At 40.4% G+C, this 21,357-nt stretch overlaps 1 protein-coding gene across 13 annotated transcripts in view; it reads right to left on the bottom strand.

Annotated features, from left to right (window-relative positions):
* RBFOX1 (RNA binding fox-1 homolog 1) overlaps window positions 1–21,357 on the bottom strand; it is a 499,409-nt gene that overhangs the window by 243,057 nt on the left and 234,995 nt on the right. For 8 of the 13 annotated variants that reach the window (XM_029577016.1, XM_029577009.1, XM_029577010.1 and 5 more), the window contains 2 exons: window positions 8,857–8,931; window positions 8,707–8,760 (listed from right to left, as the gene is read on the bottom strand). In XM_029577016.1, coding sequence (XP_029432876.1) covers window positions 8,707–8,760; window positions 8,857–8,931 — 129 coding nt within the window. The remainder of the gene's footprint in view (window positions 1–8,706; window positions 8,761–8,856; window positions 8,932–21,357) is intronic. The other 5 variants (XM_029577019.1, XM_029577015.1, XM_029577020.1 and 2 more) reach the window with 1 other exon arrangement.

Below are 21,357 nucleotides of genomic sequence, written 5' to 3' on the forward strand. Positions count from 1 at the left end.
CAACGCCAAATTTTAATCTGAGAGAGCCTGCTGGAGGAAGGGGGGTGGTCACTTAGCACAACTTAAATATAACCTGTGCTCATTTGTCACAATTTTTCCGCAATCTGTAAAAAAAGAGGTAAAAAAAAGAAAGTGTTGCTTTCCTTTCCAGTTGGTGTGAGATGGATATCCAATCCATTTCAGATACATCTATTTTATGCACATTACAGGAAAGGCCAATATTCCAGTAGCAGAATATTTCACTCCTGGCAAATTTTAATTCACTGAGAACAGGTACCTGAGTAGATTCAGGTTGACCAGAGCTCTCTTCTCCCAGCTTAGGAATAAATTGAATGGACATATTGCCCCCCTCTGCAGGTCACTCTCATAGATTGTCTGTCGGAGTGTTGCTGGGATTGACTGTTTTGCCTAATTTGGCTATCACCTCTCAGATGGTGGCAGGAGATACCCCTGTCATTATTATGTCCTATGTCTCTAGAGTCAAGTCTTTTCTGGAGGCCATGCATGGCTGCATGCCCGGGTATATCTAATATTCCTTTGCTGAACAGAAAAAGAGGGAGTTACAAAGAACTTTCTTCCCTAATGTCACTGTATAATTGATGCATTCATGCAAAATTTGATTCTTCCAAAGCACCTGAAAGTCATCTACTGGTACCTTAAACATTATCATAGTTTAAATATCCAAGTTCACTGTGAACATGATGATTATTGAGTAAGTTTCCTGGTTCCTATTACAATGCCCTTTCTGTGATTATGTATTTATTTATTTTACAAATTTGTAGCCCGCTAATCCACAGATCTTAGTGGCTAACAAGAATTACATATATGTAATTAAATGTATGCTCAGGATTCAAGAGATGGCATTCTACTGATATGTGCTGGAACCATTGTACTCTTATTTATTGCTAGTAATACTTTCTTGGCATCTAGCATTTAATGGTATGTCAATTTAATTCTGTGCTGTGGGGAATAATAGTTAAACTGTGCTGGCCTAGCAGCTAGTTCCCTTCCTTCAATCCTCTTCTGACACTGAAGGCTCATTCAACTGTACCCACTGCTTCACCCAATCTCTGATTGAATGAACCTTTGGACTGCTGAAAAATTAGGGAGGGGGGAGGGGGTTCTCTGTAGACCACCCAGATGGCTTCTTAACCCTTGTATTGGTGGAAATCAACATATTACACAACATTTGTGTCCTTCAACATCTTCAGTGGCAGGAAAAGTAGAAGACATGAACATAGAAGAAGCTCAGGATGGAGAAGACCTCTGCAGGTATATTATCCTGGATCATTCTCATAGTACCCCAATACTACCAGGGTAATTTTCAAAGGAAAATGGAAATGCAACATACTCTCTTGCAATTTTCAAAATGCCATTTACCTTCAAAAGTTCATTTAATATAGCAAAGCCTATTGATAATTCAATAGCATATACTATAGCTATTTTCAAAATACTTTAGTTTCCACCATCATTGAAATGTGCATCTGTTAGGCCCATCTTAAAGAAAAACATCTGCAAATGCTCAGATTTCTCTAATTTCTATCCTGTGTCTTCCTTACTGTATATTGTTAACATTATTGAATCCGCTGTGTTGAGGCAACTATCCCAATTCTTCGATGATCATTCCATTTTGGAGCAGGATCAATTTGGTTTTCAAAACTTTCATAGCACAGAAGCAATACTCATTTCTATTTTGATTATTGTTCATTGAAGTTTTGATTCAGGATCATATTATATATGCACATTTTATTTGACATTCTTTTTTCACAGTTGTTGGAAATTGGGATAGCTGACTCAGTACTAACTTGGTTCTCTTCATACCTTACTGATTGGTCTCAGCAAATTAAAATTGATTCCTTCCCATCATCAGAGCCCTGGGGTACTCTGATAACATCAGGAGTACCCCAGGGGTCATCTCTGTCTACCATCCTTTTTAACATTTATTTATCTGCAGGTTACTTTACTTGCTCAACTCGGCATCTCATGTAAGCTTTACACAGACAACATTCCCTTTAAGGTTATCATGGTTAGCCACTGCGTAGTTTGCCTCATTATGTTTAAGCTCCATCAAGAGATGGCTTTATTGTAACTAATGATCTTTTAATGTTTAAAAAAAAAATCTGTAGTAATTATCCTTGCTCAGCTCTTTCTTTATTCCATTCTACCCTTATTTCAGTTCAATGGGAATACAATTTTGTTATCCCACAAAGTACAAAATCTAGAGTGATCCTTGACAATAGATTACCAATAGAATCTCAGGTAAATCAAAGTTCCTTCATGAAACTCAGAATGCTACGATACTTAAAAAAAACCTCTTTAATTCTTACAACAATCGATTATTTAAATTCTCTTTATTCTGATTTGCTGAAAAAAACATTGGGCCCTATATTCAAAGATATTCAGTTCTCCAGATAACTTAGGGATATTTAGCAGCAGGGTTAAGTTCTAGTTAGCCAGATAAGATATATCCAGATAACTTTAGACCAGCTATTGAGCAGGTCTAACTTATTTGGTTATCTTAACTAGATAAGACTAAATAAAGGTACTTATCCAGTTAAGATAATTGGATAAGTTTCCCTGCCTTAATCAACCCATTGCCTGCCCTCACGATATCTGGTTATCTACTTAGCCAGATAAATATCTATGTGACTAAGAGGTGGCCGCTGAACATTGGCCAGATATTCAGTGGCCACCACTTAGTCAGATAAGTCCCCATTTATCCAGCTAGGTAGTGATAAATATCATCCTCCTTAAGACCACTTCAAATTATTGAAACTCCACAGCCCGCTTATTAACCAGAATACGCATTTGGGAAGATATTATTCCTGATCTCAAATCATTACATTGGTTACCAGTACACTGGTGAATTCAGTATAAAACAGCAGTCATTAAACGCAACCTCCTTAATAATATCACTTCACCATGGATCAGTACAATGTTGCCTATTCATCCTTCAATTCACACTCTCTGTTCATCCACACAATGTTTGCTTAACGTTCCCTTTCTGAAGTTACCCCATTTATCTTAGATATACGAATGCTCTATCTTTGGTCCCATGCTGTGGAATTCACTACCTTCCATTCCAATATACGTCTTACAAAGGAAACCAAATTATTTAAAAAGCTCTTGAAACCTGTTTATTTAATAATGTTGTTTCTTCTCTTGTCTAAAATCAGTTTGTTATCCTTCCTGAGTAATAATATTAGCTTTCAATGTATTAAAGAGTCCATTAGATATGTCCAGTTAATAGCTTCCAAGATGTATGCCTCAAGCATGATTGTTAATCTCATTTTTATTTGTGTTTTATATGAATATGTTTTACTATACCCCACCCCAAAATATTTGGAGAGATGGGTAATCAAAACTGTAAATAAATACATATTTTTTATTCTTCTGCCTATTCAAATAGTTATTCACCTAAAGTTTTTTCTGGGTGCTAAAGGGGTTACTCAACACCTAGTTAGTTTATGGAATTATATTTTCAAATGGGAGTAAGTGTTACAGGATATGAGAATAAAGTGACTTGTAATAGGTCAAATGTGAAATCACAGTGGCAGAGCAAAGACAGAAATTGGAACAAGAAGCACTAGTTAAATACTCCGAGACTAATCATCATACCAAGATGAAATAGGACTAAAGTTTAACAAAATATTATGAAAATAATTTACAACTCTTTCATCCAACAAATACAATGAAAGGCAACAGAAGGAAAAGAGGGATGGCCTATTAGTTACTGCACTGGAACTCCATTTCAGGAAAAAAGATACCCTCTATCACTGACTGCAATATGATCTTGGGTGGATCACTTTATTTCTCTGTGCTTCTGAGACACACTGTACCACTTCTGAGACCCACTTGAATATTACTAGAGAAAAAGATTTTTATCAGAAAAGAAAAGTGAAGGGTCTGCTATTAGAGCCTTTTATATACTTCTTTTGTAGCATGTAAGCAGGATATCATAATTCATAATACTGTACTAAATTAATATGGTTCTAATGGTAATTAAAGATTCTCATTAAGAGGTGCAAACGCCTACTCTGTGTTAGCAATAAAAATGCACTTGGGACTTCAAGAGGTTATACATTAAAATCAATAACCTGCCATTTTATAATTAAAAGACAAAATAAATGTTAGGGAAAAGTTCACTAAATTAGGGAAATTACCTTTAGGAGAGATTGAAAATATTGATTTTAATTTACAAAATATGTGAACTCCTCATGCCCTATGCTGTGAGACAATTAGAAGCTAGGTTGTTAATTCTGTATAAGCATGAAAAAAATCAATAATTATACTATGGGAATATTATGATATTTGTCATTAGCACAAAGTCATTTCTGCAAATCACCTTATGACTGCAACTTTCTCATTTATTCAGGGTTGGTTGGCTAAATATTGAAATCAGATCAATGATAACATTCAGTGTGTCTTACCAATATGCTTAAAACAGGAAAGAAAACCAAACTTTGTAAGCTCATAGTTGTTTTAATTATGATTTAAATTATATTATTTTCAGTTCCATTTTTGCAGGTAGCCCTATCAGAGGAACTAGTAGTCTCACAGTACCAATTTCTGAAGTAATTATTTTAAATGACACGCCTTCAAACAAATGTTCTATTTTTTCTTTATTCCACAACTTTACCTCTATTTCTCCTAGGTCAATGGTGGCCAATTCTCAAGAGCCGAAATCAGGTCTGGTTTTCAGGATAGATGGACATCTATCCTCAGGACATGATATAGATTTGTATGTGCTGTCTCCATTGTATGCAAATATATCTCATGCATATTCATTATGGATATCCTGAAAACAAGGCCCGTTTGTGGCAGTTGAGGACCAGAGTTGGCCACTCTGTCCTAGGTCAAACTGCCTTATGTGGGGTACCTATCATCCTGAGAACTTTTACTACCATTCTTGGGGACAATCTGAACTTTATCCTTTTTCATACTGCTCAAGTTTTTACTAGTGTCAAGCTGTATCTTTTCCATTAACTAAACAAAACAAAAATTCATACACTTTTTTCTATGGATATATGCAGGATTCTCATTCATGCTCTCATCATATCATGTCTACATTATACAAACATCATGTTGGCTGGACTCCCAGATTCACTGTAATTCAATTGGCATAAAGCTTGGTGGCTCCTTCCGTATACTACAAATTTGGCCTCTCCTCATCAAACTGTACAAATTACGTAAAATGGGATGAATAAGGCCATTTCCAGTTCATTCTGAATGGAATAAACTGAAAATGGCCTTTCCTGAAAATACTTTCAAAGTTGTTTATTTTCGATTAGTGCAAAAAATAAAAAATGCAAATAAAAGCTACTAGAATGCCCTTTGAACCCTCTCCCACCCTTAAGAAAGTTCTGGAGCCTAGTATTACCTGACTGTGTTGAGCCAATTCCAGCTGGAGCCTCCCCAGGGCCTTCTGACCCCTCTCTGTTGAATAAAAATGGAGCCCAGGGCCCAGACCCAGCTAAGGCCTCTCCAGACCACTCCCTCTCTTCCCATGGAACCATGGCTGGAGATGGGGACTGCTTTCCAAGCCTATACTTACACCTCTCCATGAGACCTTTATGATGGAAAAGGTAAAAGCAATGCTGTTCACCCCTGCCTGGTCAATAGCAGATTTATAAATGGCCCCGGCTGCATGAACAGAGGCACAAAAGTGATGTCACTTTGGTGCATGTCTCAGGTGTGGCCATTACCTTTATGTTGAATACCGTTACTGCTCTTTAAATTAAATTGTTACCTATAACATTCTGGAGAGTGAAAGCAGAATGTCTGATAGAGTTAAAAGGTATGTTATGAAATTTGCAATGAACTTTTACTTTTAAAAAGTCTGTTTATTCTATTCACTGTCACTTGACGCATATAAAAGTCATCATTCTGAGTAATACTACATCTAAGAATTTATATAAGAAAGCACTGTGCACTGCCATACAGAAAACCTGGAATCACTTCCCAGGCAAGGCGCCTGCTTCCTGTGACAGTGAGGACTGGGGATGCTGCAGAGGAGTAGTCACATCCCCTGGGGTGGGAGAAGAACAATAGTGACATCCAGTAGGGATGTGCATTCATTTAATTCGTTTCATATTACATGCTTGTATAGGAAACGGATGAAACGAGTGTTCTTAGGATCTCCAATTGCAGGATTCCAGAGGAAGCTTTGGAGCAAGGCTGTCAGATGAGGATCATCATCATAATGACTTCACTAAGGGGGTCATTTTTTATCCGTATCGCACGCAATAGCAAGCAAGGGGTGGAGTCGAGGTGGGGAGGGGAGGAGTCGGGGTGACGAGGAAGCGGACGCGGCGGTATCTTCGCTGGCGGTGATAAGGTAAATCCACATTATCGCCGCCAGTAGCGCGCCCAATAGCACCACCTTTCATGGTGATGCTATTGGGTACGAAAGCCGGCAGTGATAACACCGCGGTGGTGCGATCGCTGCTGGCTTTCGCAGGCCCGTCCCCCTCTTCACCCCCATGCCCCCATTACCGCTGGATTCACCATTCTCTGTGAGAATGGAAAATCCAGCCCTAAGTGAGTTGGAAAGGGAATGTAGGGGGAAAAAACTTTGTGTAGCTATTTGTGAAGACTTATACTATAATAGTCTAGTGAAGGACATTTCCAAACGAGCAAAAGTCCAAGAAAGAGAAGTTGATATTTTTCAGACATTTTTCCCAAAGGTGAAAAGTCTACCTTTTGTTTCCATTCTGAATATATTCTCATTTCTCTAATCACATTTCAGGAAGGGGCAAAACCCCAAACTGAATAATATAGGTGTTTGTGAGATGTAGAGGATGGAAGATGGATTTGTATGAACACTAAAAATTAGTTTTGTGGAATCCTGAATTCCTCCCTGATTATATCATCTGTAAATACTGGCAAGCTTAAGAGTAGCAAAACTGTTATGGTCTTCTGCTAAGGTCTCAGTCTGAGCTTCTCTTTCGTCCTACTGCTAGTCCTACTGCAATTGAAAAAGTCACCTAAAGACCTTCAGCTCTCATCCACCCAATTTTGAGCACAAACCTTTCTGCCTAAACTGTTTTATTTCACATAGTATTTGCATGTCTTTTCTCTCCTAGCATTCTACTGTGTCACTTCTCTGGCCCTTTCTCATTTATAACAATGCACCATTAATCTTGGATTTATTTGGCACTGATTTATGCAATGCGTGCATTTGTGCAGGGGAGGCTGAAATAATGTAAAATGTGTCTTTAAATATCAAATACTATTACTACCAATGACAATAATGATAATGCAGGTAGTATACTCTAAAGATCAGAGAAATTCAACTTTGCATGACAATGTGTGAGGAAAGGCAATATACATGTAGAGGATTCAGTGTGATAAACAAGATACAAGTCTACCAAAACATATTTCAATTAATGGCATTAATTAATGGCATTGGAATACCCATGCAAAGAGATATCTAATCACTTGAACCGAGGTTACTCAAGCTCAGGAGATACCTATGTCAATACCTTCAATATGTCCTTTCCTGTTCTAACACAAGATTCATTTTAAGCAAATTTAAATCTAGTTTTATTTAGAGTATGTGAGGACAAATGAAACAAACTCCTACTGGAATGAAAAATGTAGCTACTGAATTCATTTTAAGGAGAAAACTAATAGTTAAAGTAGTTGTGTATCTGTGTATCTATCAGAAATAGAAATACATACTGGGAATTAGTCACCCAAGTTAAATCACGGGTTCTCAAAGAAGATATGCACAATGAATATTCATGAGCTGTATTTTTGCATATGTTTGATCAAAGATCCAGCTTAACTTAAATATTTTTGTTTTCCTTGGTAACCAGACCTTTACTGGACTTGAGAACCTCCAACTTAAATCTAAGGATACATCAATGAAGGACTAAATCTGTGTGGGAGATGATGCAATTTAAAGAGAAGACTAGACCACAGCTGCCACTAGTAATTAGTAAATAATACATCTGGAGAAAGTACATCATACTTAGTCTACAACAGCATTATTTATATATTAATTTTACCCACAGATTCACACATTATTTATTCTTTTTGGATAGGAAAATCTGATTTCTTGCAGTACCAAGAGCAAATTTTGTAGCTACTTATGATGATTATAAGAATTCTACATGCCAGTCACAAGAATACTTGTAGGAAAGTATATTATTTTGTGTTTTGTGGGCCTTCTTATACTTGGAGGTGAATATGATACAAAAATATATTTTGAACATCATTTACATCAAAGTCACAAGAATATAATTTGAGAAATGTGTTTCTTGAACTGAGGGCGGGAAGCAGGTTCATATAAGAGACATCAATTTATAACAATTTTCAGGTAGCTTTTGAGAATGCAATTCGAAATACATGCAAAGCCAGAAATCCTGGTTTTCTTTTGGCATATTCCATTTATCTATATTAAAATAGACACAGTTATTTCAATAGATGTTGCCCTTTTCTAATATTTCCGGTGATACAAAGGAACAAACTCCTACCACATGCATAAAATTCAGGCATTCAAGATCTAAGAAAGCCTTCTCAACAAAGGCTGCCAACAATGAAGTGACATGGACGTCATCCAGTCATTTTTTATTCCTCCCTGACAAAATAAACCTCAGAACAGATCTGCAAACTCTGATTGACATTAAAGTTAGGAAAAAAAAAATAAGCAAATAGAAAACAGCCATCAAATAATAACACCAAGTGCAAAGATCTCCTTACCTGCATAGAATTCAGGACTATAAACTGCACCCACTACTGGATTTAACTTCCAGCCTAAACAAGAACACATCAGTTTGTTAACAGAGCAACATATTTTTTTCTCTAGTGATCTATAGATGTATTTATGTAGTTATTTATTTATTTATTTACCAGGAAAGTGGACTGGAACAAATGTCCCGTTTTCAGGAACGCCTGGCCATGACTTAACAGAGTTATAGCAGCAGTCTATTAAAAACATACATCATAAAATTCCTCTAAAGTTTACATTTACACACAGATGTAGTTAACAAAATATTCTTAAATCTTTAATTGTTTATACCAACTAAGATATATATATATATATTTATATATATTGTGTATTTTAAACAGTATATAAAATTTGAGGTTCACATTCAAAAACCCATTGAGTGGGTAAGTTAACCAGATATTAACATTATCCATATACTCATTGGCACTTATCTGGGTAAAAGTGCCACTGAATATATATTGTCTGATAAAGTTAACCAGATAAAGCTATCTGACTAACTTCAGGACAGCAATTTCTCTAATCTGAGTTTCCCAGCTAACGTTAGCCAGCCAGCAGTGAATAGAAGCATTGACCAGCTAAAGTTTAACTGTGCCACGGGAATATCTCCAGTGCTGGATCTTTTTATGTGGGTAAAATTTTTTGTGGGCAATGACTTGAAAGAAAAAGAACGAACCGGCTCAGCGGGAGGATAATTTAAATCCCAAAGATTTGCCATGCTAACTCTCAGAGTTAGCCGGATAAATCTTTTGAATATGGACCTCAGTTTCTTAAGACAAGAGACATAGCATGGTATTTGCATAGTTCATAAACATTTAACTGATGTTTTGCTTAGAATGCTATCAAAAGGGGCATCAAAAGGAATAATGAATGATGACCAATTAGATGCATTGCATTATATAAAAACACATTCCTCCCCCCCCTCCCCCCCTCAGATGAGCATTCATGAAACATTAAGGAAAGAATGGCTCAAAAAGGTTAGACTGAAATGCTGATATACTTCCATTTTTTTCCCTATACTTCTTTACCTCTAACAGTCCTTTTTAGAGTGGATTTTGAATAGCGGGACTACTAACTCTGTTATGACATTGAAATTGCAGAGACATTAAACTGAGACCAATTACATTATATAACAAGTTACTCAAGATGCAAACCTTGGTCTTCAGAAGAAAAGTCAGAGTGGGAGAAAAGCCTTAGCCAATCAGGTTCTGAATCACCTAGTACCCCCTTAACCCAATTAGAAGAACGATCTGCTAAATCAACTTCCTCTTTTATTTCATACATCATCGTTTTTGCTTGACAAACATGCAGTGTTCAAAATGTAAATAGTACATACAAAGAAATAAACTAACATGGATAGTTATTTCTCCCAAAATATGTTATGCTGCATTTACAATAAACTTTCTATTTTTTTTTAGCCAAGAAAATCTCCTTTGAAAATTGGGTCTCTTGCAGTTAATTTTCCTCTATCTTTGTTTTAGTCTTAGAGCTCTTTTCTAATTCATTTTCATTTGCTTTGATTAAAAAAAAATCATATCTTTTTGAATTATGGGTTGCACATCCAATCTATGAGGATTATTAATGATGCAATAACGTCCACAGCTAAAAAGAAAATGCCAGGTCTGGCAAGAGGTAAGGATAACCTTGACATGAGAACAACATAATCAAATAGAAAATCATTTGTCAAAGAGAAAGGAGAATCAACAAGAATAGAACCATTCCTGATGTTATAACATTCAGACCCAACTTCATGGGATCTTTTCTCGTACCTTTAATTTAACCTTTTGGAACTTATTTATGGGAAATAAAAGTACCAATCAGTCTGCATCACAAAGATGAGTGATCTGAACGAGTATCATATCAATCAGTCCTTGCTGTCAAAAGAGCTGACAGATCCCTCTCAGATTTTAAACTTCTTGAACAAATTGAGGTGCCATTAGTGGAAAAGTCCTCTGAGATGCAGATCGATGCATGCACCAGAAAGACTCTCATATTTCATTTCCTTCCCACTCCCCTTCTGATGGCTGTATCATCTAACTTTTTTTTTTCTTGAAGCCAATGCAGGAAAGACAATTTATCATGAAAATAACAGCAATTAAACTTTACTTTGTCTTGTCAATGAGGCATGTGCTGGCTCATAACTGTGTGGGTTAATCAAGTGTGAGAAGAGTTGATGTATCAGAGGGAAGAAATTGCTGAGGAGCCCTGGTTTAGCAGGTGGAGGAAGAAAATTCTACCCACTGACTGCTGTTCGTTATAACTATATGACTGAAAATCTTCCACTGTTTTTCTTAAAATCCAGGCCAGCCTATGCTGATATCATTAATTACTAGTTCAATAAATCACATAGGCTTCATTGTAGCACCTTACTTGCTCTGATTAAAGACTGCAAATGATATGAATATACAACAAAGAATAAAGCAAACAGTTTTGATGATGACCCACAGTCTTCCAGTACTGGCATCAGGTTTGGTAATTAACGGAAAAACCTCTTAATTTTTATAGTAGGATTTAAATATTTTAGGCCCTGAAAGTCCTACCTACTGAAACATATTTTATTAAAGGATGAACATCTTAGCTGCATTAATACAAGAGCAACAGTGCATTTATAATGTTATTTAAAGATTTCTAGACATTCAGGTATTACTAGAAGGATCTCACAAGGAAATTCCAGGAATGAGTTCTGTGCCTATCAGCACATTAAAGGGAAGGATTTATATGCTTAGGATATATCCATTTTATATTCCTTAAGAAGTAACTAAGGCCTGGATTTTCTAAGGTCTCAGATCTTAGAGAATCCAGTGGTAACAGGGGGTGGGGAGGCGAAGTGGGGGGGCAGGCCTGCGAAAGTTGGCAGCGATCGCACCTCCGCGGTGCAATCGCTGCCGGCTTTCTCACCCAATCTCTTGCGCCTTCCTCATCCATTCTCTTGTTCTCTCTTCACCTTTCTCCTTGCTTCTTCTAACTCCCAGTACAACTCCACACTATATTTTCTGCATCTCCCAAAGTATTGTCCTCTCTCCTGAGGCAACTGGAGAGCAGAAACTACCACAAGCATGGGAGTAGTTGGACTCAGGAGAAGGAGCTGGCCACAAAACTAAAGCAGAGACATCAGGCACAATGGGAGACATGTGTTTATAAATCCTTCTCAGATTTGCATGATGAATTCATGGTTAAAGAGAGCTCCCAAGGTTTCTGTATTAAACTGATGGAGGTGCTTGGGCAGCACAGGGAACATGGATGGGAACCAATGCCACCTTCCTTGGTTGAGGTGATTTTTCTTCAGGAAAGGCAAGTTCTCTCCTGACTATTATATGATGTTTGTTGGACAGTGATTCTCTTCTTGCATTGATAAGGGTATGGATCAAAGACCTTCAGTTGGTCCTTGAGATGGCAGAGGGATGGCAGAAGGCCCATAGAATTCCTTTTTGTCAGTGGAGGGTGGAATTGATGTTTTACAATAGCTTTATTGTGGAAACCTGCCCCCTCAATTGAAGTTTGGTACAAACACGTTCTAAACTTGTTAAATATAGAAAAGCTCATTTTCATGCTGAAGCACAATCTGGTCCTGTGTGAGAAGATATGGGGTGGTTTTGGGGCTTTTTGGAATAATAGTACTTAAGTGAATAGGACTGAATTCTATGTAGTGTTGTTCACTTTTTTTTAAAACTATTTTTCAATGATGTGTAGACCACTACATAGAATACAATTTATGAACAAAGATACAATTAATCAGTTTAAAAAAAAAAAGGTTGGTTGGTGCACGCAAACGTGTGCATCCCCCAACTGATGCATGTGCCAGACTTTTAAAATCTACCTCTAAGATTCTTGAAATAAAACAAAATATCATTATCTATCAGATCACTAATTATTAGGCATCCACATTAAGGGGAATATGTGATCTTTGCTTCCTGCCAAATTTCAACGGACCTCATTGCATATTATTTTCTTATTTCAGCTGGTTCAACCCCAGCTCAAGCCCAACATCTTGAGCTAAAAGCTAGTCAAGTCAGGCTTTCTCCTCATCCCTTTTAAAGCATTTGTGCACTATGGCTAAGGAGAAGCCTTTGTAGGGACATATGGCACTATGCTCTCTCACACTCTCTCAGTCTTTATGTGCACCTGCTTTCATGACAGCGGGACAAGAGGGACTGCAGCCAGAAAGAAGCAGCAAAAATAATGAGAAGCCCATAGCAGGAACAGGTCAGGAGCAGTAGGTGGGGGAAAATGGAAGTGGAGAGGGAAGAAGAGTGATGGTTGTGATTGAAAGAGGAGTCATGGTGGGAGAGAGTGAGGGGAAGAGAAGGGAGAAAGAAGCTTATGGATAGGAGAAGGAAGAGGAAGAAAAACAGTCTACAGGGAGGTGAAGATAGGAGAGGAAAGAAAATAGAACAAAAAGGGATGATTGTAGAAAAGGAGAGGGGAGAGGAGGCAATGGAAGAAAATGAGATGAAGGGAAGTGAGAGGAGATTTACAGGAGGGAGAGAAAGAGAAGATAAAAGATTAGAGGTAACAAAGGGGATATGGGAAAGGGCTCTGAGTGGTAGAGGCAGACATAGGTAGATGATTAGTGGAAATGAAGGGGTAGGATAGAAAATATGAAGTGGAGATTGAAGTATGTGGCTTTGACTCTTGTTCATCTTACATTTTAATTCTGCTAGACTTTACTGCCATATTTGGTATGATAAACTATGACATCTACTGACTCGCTTTATTGATATTGGGATTGCTGGTACAGTTTTCTCCTGGTTTAAATCATGCCTTCATAGTAGAGAAGCATAAGGAAGTAAAGCATGCAGTTGCAGACCATGTAGAGTATAAAGGAAAATAAATTGGATGTTATCAGCATAAAGACAACATGATAGGTCGAGAACAGACAACAAAGAATAGAGAGGTGTGAGATATATTTTGAAAAGGGATGCAGAAAGTTCCAAGCCCTGAGGGACCCAGGTTGTGATGGGGGACCAAGCTGAGGTGGCAACGGCTATTTCAATTCATTGTGACCAGTTATGAAAGAAAGAAAAAAATGAGAAAGATATAAGAAAGAAAGGAGATGTCAGAGAAAGAACAGAAATGGGAATGACTAAGAAAAGGAATACAAAAGAGGATAAATACAATCAGGGACACAAAAGGTTGGAAGAGCATTTAATTTTTGCTATGCCATATAGGGATGTGCATTCATACAGGCAATTTCGTTGAAATTTGTCCTGGTTCGGCGAGCCTGAAACCCGAAGGAATTTTTCCCAATTTTTGGAAAAAATGTGTTTTTGGGTTTAGTTCGCACTAGTGAAAAAATGTTAGTGCGCACTAACCCCATTAGTGCGCACTAAAATGAAATTCAGGTCTCCCCGAATTTTAAGGGCCCGAACCGGGGGAAATACATTTCCTGCAGCAGGCTGAAAATGAAGCATGAACCAATAGGTTTGGGCTTCGCACATCCCTAATGCCATAAAGGTATTATTTCCTGTGCTAATCAAAATGGTTTACCTCATGCTTTGGCTCCTAAATCCAAGGCAGACTTTCTGGCTTAGCTCTGGCTTGACTCACCTATCAAGCTTACTGGTTTGCCCACTGATATTTATATTTAATATACTGATTTGAGAGATCATGGGATCTATATAGTCTGCAATCAAGAAACCTGGAAGGTTCCTTGGACAAAGGTGTGATAGATATACCAAAAATAAATATGCTTATTAAAAAATAATATCTGTACCCGTTCTACGCCCAGGCGTCGAGCCTTTTTATTGGCACATATGCTCTTGTAGGAAAAAGCATTAGCTGAAAAGGAAAAACTAAATTGTTTTCACCCAGGGCAAGGGACGTGGAGGCACATTTGCTAAAGCCAGGGCTGGCAACATTTATTTACCAAGCTGTCTCTCACACTCCCCCACACACCCTCTCCTCTCTCATACACACATTCTCTCTCACCAGCATCCCCCTCCCCTCATATAGGCTCCCTCACTCTGAAACCTACACTCAAGTATCCCCCCACCCATCCTCTCTCTCACACCCTCCCCACCCCCCTTTTACCAACCATGCTCTGTCACCCCCCTCTCTCACACACACATTCTTTCTCACTGGCATCCCCCCCCCCATGTTCTCTCTCTCTCACCCTCCCCTCCCCAACACAAATTCTCTCACCGGCATGCTGCGGGACCTGCGCCGTTCGTGGTGAAGATGAAGGCCCAGCGCACCGTTCACGGTGAAGATGAAGACCCGGCGTGCCATTCGCGGCACATGGGGGCCTTCCATTTTCACCTTGAGCAGAAAATAGCAGCGGAGACCCCGGCATGCCGCGAACAGAGCACATCCCACAGCACACACTCCGTTCACGGCGAAGATGAAGGCCCGGGCATGCCGATCGCGGCACACTGGGGCCTTCCATTTTCACTGCGAATGGCGCGCCGGGCCATCATCTTCGCCGCGAACGGAGCGTGTGCCGCGGGACGTGCTCCATTAGCGGCATGCCAGGGTCTCCTCTGCTATTTTCTGCCTGTTCCGCGATGTCCACTGTCCTTCCGGTTTTGAATAGTCTTCCGGCAAGGGAGGAAATCAGCGAGGTGAGGGAGGAAATCTGCGGGAAGGAGGAATTCTGGGCAAAATCTGCATTCCGCAGTAGCGCTGAATTCTCCCAGGAGTACCTCTTGTAGCTGGTGTTGTGACATGGTCGCTGTACGGCATGTTTGAGCCTCCAAGGCAGTCAGGGAGCCTCCTGTGCCATCTATTGACGGGCTGGGGAACATGCGTGAGCACTGACGGACATACTACCAAGCCCGATATATTATGGATATGCAATTATTTTTAGTTTTTTTCCTGAGCCTTGGAGACGTTCTTAAACTGGAATTGTTCAAATAACTCAATGTAATGCAGCCTGTCATTTGTCAAGCACTCCAACACCCCAGGCTCTAGGCAGGGGTAGGCAACTCCAGCCCTGGAGTACCACAAATAGGTCTGGTTTTCTGGATATCCACCATAAAATTGCATGAGGCTAATCTGCATGCACTGCCTTCATTTTATGCAACTATATCCCATGCATATTCATTGTGGATGTGCTAAAACTATACCTGTTTGTGGCAATCCAGGCCCAGAGTTGCCTCTCCCTACACTAGATTACTTTCAGCAGCAGAACTGAGCCATTAGATACAGAGTTGAACAATTACATACAACTCTCTTCCCAAAACAAAACTGAAATATTTAGTAAGGCTGCACATTTGTTCTAAAATAAATAGGCATCCTGAAATGAATGGAATCCCATCTGTTTCTTTTATGGGTCCCTAAAACAAATGGAGAGGGATCCCACAAATGAAACAAATTGTGGGAGACAGAGTGGCGTTTCCCCCACTGGCAACAGAAAGCCACTCTGACTCCAGCCTTTCTGGTGCAGATAAAACTTTATTAAGCAAACACAAAGCTTCACAACAGACTTCCTACCTTAGCAGTAGTCACTTACACACACACGGGCAGTAAGACTGCCTTGCTTCTGGTCAGTGTACACTCACTCCCTTTTGGCTTAGACAGCATGCTTTACAGTAGCTGTCTTCCTCCTGGAATCATAGAGGGCCTCCTAAAAAGAGCTGGGGTTGCAATCTCATCCCAGCCACCACTGGGTCCCGCTCACAGAATGTTTTCCCTTCATGGGATTTAAGATGGACCAGGTCCCTTGCCTGGTGCTACACAGGTTTAAAGGAAGAAACAGGGTCACTCTGTCACATACTCCCCCCCCCCCCCCCCCCCCCCCCCACACACACACACACTCAGCTTGGACCCGTTAGTCTGAGCATCATTACTCCCTTCTGGATACCATCCATGGGAGTCCAACACATCCCATTCCCCTTCCTCTGGCCTCCTACCAGCTATGTTTGGGGATGGGGATCTAGTGTCATACTCACCCCCACACATTAGGGTTTCCCCAGTCAATATATTATAAGTACCACCCACTGTGGCCCTTATCCAGCATTCACCCACAGTCTTTTAATTGAGTCCATCTGTAGCTCCGGGTTCCACTTTCACCTTAACTAGACTCCATGGACTGGCTGTGGGACTTGCAGTGAGTATTCTCCATTCCTCTCTGTGATGAGTTGTGCCTCCTCTGCACTGTCATGACCAACACCTTCTGGTGACTCCATCAAGGCTCTCATGGACTCCTCTTTTCTTGACCCCTTGACAGCACCTCTTTCAGGTTCCTCAATATTGCCTCTCATAGGTCATCCTGTACTGCCCCCTTCTGGGCAGTCTGTGTTTTCCTCAGGGTTCTCTATGACCCCTCTCTTAGGGGTGTTCACAGCCCCGTTTTCTGGGCTTAACATGGGAGCTGTTTCTTGCCTCCCGCAAGTACTTGGGCACCTTGCAGAGTATTCTTCGGGCTCCCTGCAGCACCAAACTCAGGTAACAGTCAATGCAAAGGCCGCCTGGGCTCCAGCCCCATTGCAGCTTTCTGCTACAAGCAGGTGCTGTGCTTCTTCAGCTTCTAGGAACCCTTCTTCCTTGCCTAGCTTCATTTCTGGGCAACTGGGTGTTTTCTCAGTTCACTCACTACCATAGGGATCTCTATGGCGAGTTGCTTTCACTTCCTCTCCTTCTGGGACAACTCTGTTGCAATTTTTTGTACTTCAGTGACTGGTTGCTGCTCTTTAAATTCTGCCTTCCTCTTTCTGGGCATCTACAGCATAGCAGAGTAGCTTCACTGGGCCCAATAGGCTGGTTGGCCTTCCTTCTTCTTTCGCAGCAGTGTCCCACTCCAAGGTAGGGAAGACCACTGACTTGGATAACTGTGCTTCTAGCTTTCCCCAGGGATTTGCCCAGAGACACTGGGACGTCATGAGACAGGCTTGAATCTGTTTCTGGCCTTCTAGGAGGCTTTGACCCAGTGCTTTCCAATTAACTCCAGACATGCATCTGCTCTGCTGCACCTGCACTGCAGTACACCCGCTGGATCCAGTCCAGGTTTTGGATAATTCTGCCATGGCCTTTAAGCTCTCTGGCTTCTTCATTTGCTGGAAGTTTGCTTGGAGCATGCCCTATTCCAGCCACAGTGCACAACTGCTTTTCTCTCTCTTTTTTTTCTTTAAAATTAAAAAAAAAGTAAAACCAAAATCCTCACCTCACCGGCTCTGACTACACAGTAGAACACAAGCCCTAAACTCCGGAGACAGCTTGCCTTTTTAGTCCACAAAACAAACATAATCCTGACTATCTTTCAGGCCCACAGCCCACTCACTAATCAAGGCAGTTTCAGTTTTGTTTTTTTTTTCTTCTCTCTGTGCTCTGCTAGTCCAGCAGCGCTGTTCTGCTTCGGTGTGCTCTCAGATCCATACCCATTTTGCCTCCAATTTCTTGGCTGGATACACAGCAAACTTTCTATTACAATCTTCCCTTCTGGAGGCTTTGGGCTTTTCTCTTTACCAAGATTTACAGAAAACAATTCCACATATGACACCATATGTGGGAGACCGAGCTGCGATTCTCCAGCTGGAGACAGAAAAGCACACTGACTCCAGTCTTTTTGATTCAGATAAAACTTTATAAAGCAAACACAAACCTTTGCAATGGACTTCCTACCTTAGTAGTAGTTGCTTACACTCACAGGAGTTGAAGATTGCCTTGCTTCTGGTCAGTGTACATTCACTCCCTTCTGGCTTAGACATCATGCATTAGAGGAGCTGCCTTCCTCCTGGAGGCATAGAGGACCCTCCTGAACAGATTTAGGGTTGCACTCTTATCCCAGAAAGAGCTCTGTGGGCAGGACCCCTGCTGGGTCCTGCCCACAGAGCTCTTTCCTTTCATGGGATTTAAGGTGGACCAGGCCCCATGCTTGATCCCACACAGGGATAAAGGGGAAAACAGGATCACTCTGCCACACAATTCCTATTCATCTCATTTGTTTAGTTCCCCATTCATTTCTTCAGGCCATTAACATCAATGGGCTACATAAATCAAAGGGGAACAGTTCATGTATGACCTTATTGCCCTGTCACATCCTGGGCAGGACATGTTGTCAAGGAGACCACAGAGGCAACATATCACAGTGAAGCACTTTTCTAATCCAACCTATCACTGCACTCTGGATGCAGTAACACTGATCCTGAAGACTGAGCATATGTGAGAATTGCTGTGCATTTCTTCTGTAGACCTTATCTTGAAAGGACACAGAGTTCATCTTTTTAAAGAAAATGCTTTTTTGCTGTTGCCAGTAATTTTTGTCTGTGCTGCACTGGTTTCACCCACTGTGCCAGTCAGCAGAGGACATGCAGTAGCATTTTGCTGCTGTTTTTCTCTTCCTTGCTGGAGGAAGGTCTGGGTGTGGGTTAGAGATCCTTGTGCTGTATTGGGTACATTGTCTCTGGAGCATTCAGAAACCTATCTATATTCTTTAAATAACAAAATAGCATGTTCTTCCACTGTACTAAACCAAACAACCAAATCATGTACTTGTATAAAACTATAAAGCACCTTATTACCGACCCAACAAACTTTTGTTAGACCCTCTATACATGAGCAGGCATAGAACAGACCATCTCGTTTTTTATAAGGGGTCTTAATTACTTTAATTTTCAACTCCTAAAATTTTTTCAAAATATTATAAAAACAGTCCCGATCCAAATTCATAGAAAAAATTTCAATTATTGAATCCAAGGCTAATGATAGAATAAAGATACTCATCCATAATGCATCGATCCCAAACGTCCCTAACTGTACTAACCATGTTTATCTTCTGGAGTGTACTAGGAGTGTTCCCTCAGTGTCTATTCATGGTACCTAACAGGAACTGGGGTAGCTGATTGTGGAAAACAAAAGATAATTAAATATCCTTATCCTAGCTAGCATACAATAATTAAATTCAGATGCTCACTTGTGTATGGTGAAGATTATTTTCACACTTTCTTTCACTCTCCTCTCACACTATTATCACAGTGCACTGAGTAAAGGTTCAGGTACTAATCAATAGGTAGTCACAACCAGTGGCTGTATACTTATATTAGGGATGTGCAGAGGGACGCCATACATTGCATTCGGGATTCGTATTCATCGGGGGGAAGTTACGTTGCATTCGGCAAGGGGGCCCCCGATACGTTCATGCGCTAATTCTTATTTGCTTCCCAGCTAAAATTGAATTAACTACAACCCCCCACTCTCCTGACCCCCACAAGACTTGCCAAAAGTCCCTGGTGGTCCAGCTGGGGTCTGGGAGTGACCTCCTGCACTCGGGCCGTTGGCTGCCAGTATTCAAAATGGTACCAATAGCCTTTGCCCTCACTATGTCACAGGGGCTACCGGTGCCATCGGTCAGCCCCTGTCACATGGTAGGAGCACAAGATGGCGCCAGCCATCCATTGCTCCTACCTTGTGACAGGGGCTGAGCAATGGCACCGGCAGCCCCTGTGACATAGTAAGGTCAAAGGCTCTCGGCGCCATTTTGAATACCGGCAGATGAGGGCGTGAGTGCAGGAGATGGCTCCCGGACCCCCCACTGGACCACTAGGGAGTTTTGGTAAGTCTTGGGGGGGGGGGTCAGGAGGGTGGGGGTTTGTTTAAATTCGCTCCTTTAGACGGCCAAATAATTCGGCGAAGATTCATTGTATTCGTGGGGTATCGCAATACATTTCACTTCCCCATGAATACAACGAATATGGCCCTAAACGTTGCGGATTACCAATACGTAGGAAATGAATGCACACCCCTATTTTATATACATAATCTGAGAAAGTGCCACCAACACTATTATCTGCCTATATTCTCACCCTGGTGCAGAGTAAAGACTCACAGTGTCAGACTGTTTCCATCTAAGAAAAATAACAAAATGGTTCCTCTCACTTTAGAAGCAGCTCTGCTGTTTGTCACCCCTTTCTTTTCTTTTAACTTTATCAGTGGGTTCTATTATAAGCTTTGCTGTAAGCAAGCTTACAGTTTCATATATCCAGTTTGTCTCTCACTGCAGCATACCACTACAGTAAAACTAGACCGTCTTCTGGGTCAGTCTCTGGTTCTCCTAGATGAGTTCAACTGGAGAGAACACACTTTTTAGATGATATGTGTATTCTCCTATATTATGAGAGTTGTAGTCCTTTCCTTGTTAGAGAAAGCCAGAATTACTTATTAGTATATATTTCTTCAACGCAAGCCATAATAGTGGCATATAAAGCCATGTGTAGGTATAGTGATTGGAAAATCACTTGCTTTATCCACATTTGCCAAATTTCCAGTCGACTCTTATAATGGTATCAAAGGCTGACAAAAATTCACCTTGATAAAGCCAGGTTAATTTAATATTAACAATTAAACTGCCTACCCTGAACCTTACCAGGAATTTACCTTATTATTAAACAAATATCACACTAACACAGTCACACATACTTCAAACAACCATACTGGAGATGTGTGCCTTCCTCTCTGTGCTCCACTGTTGTGTATTTCTGGGATTTCAGAGCAGTCTCTGAAGAGAACTGGCCTTCAGCGCCCTCACTTAGTCAAACCCAGACTAACTGAAATCTCAACTGACACCCAGGAAGATCCATGCTCCAGTGCTGACCTCAGTGAAAATAAATAGTTCTAAGAGGCATTTAGGACCAGTTTTAATATACTTTTGACCTATGGACAACCTCCCATCTTTATATGAAGTTGTAGAAAAG

The sequence above is a fragment of the Rhinatrema bivittatum genome, chromosome 14, assembly GCF_901001135.1.
Source record: "Rhinatrema bivittatum chromosome 14, aRhiBiv1.1, whole genome shotgun sequence".
NCBI lineage: Eukaryota > Metazoa > Chordata > Amphibia > Gymnophiona > Rhinatrematidae > Rhinatrema > Rhinatrema bivittatum.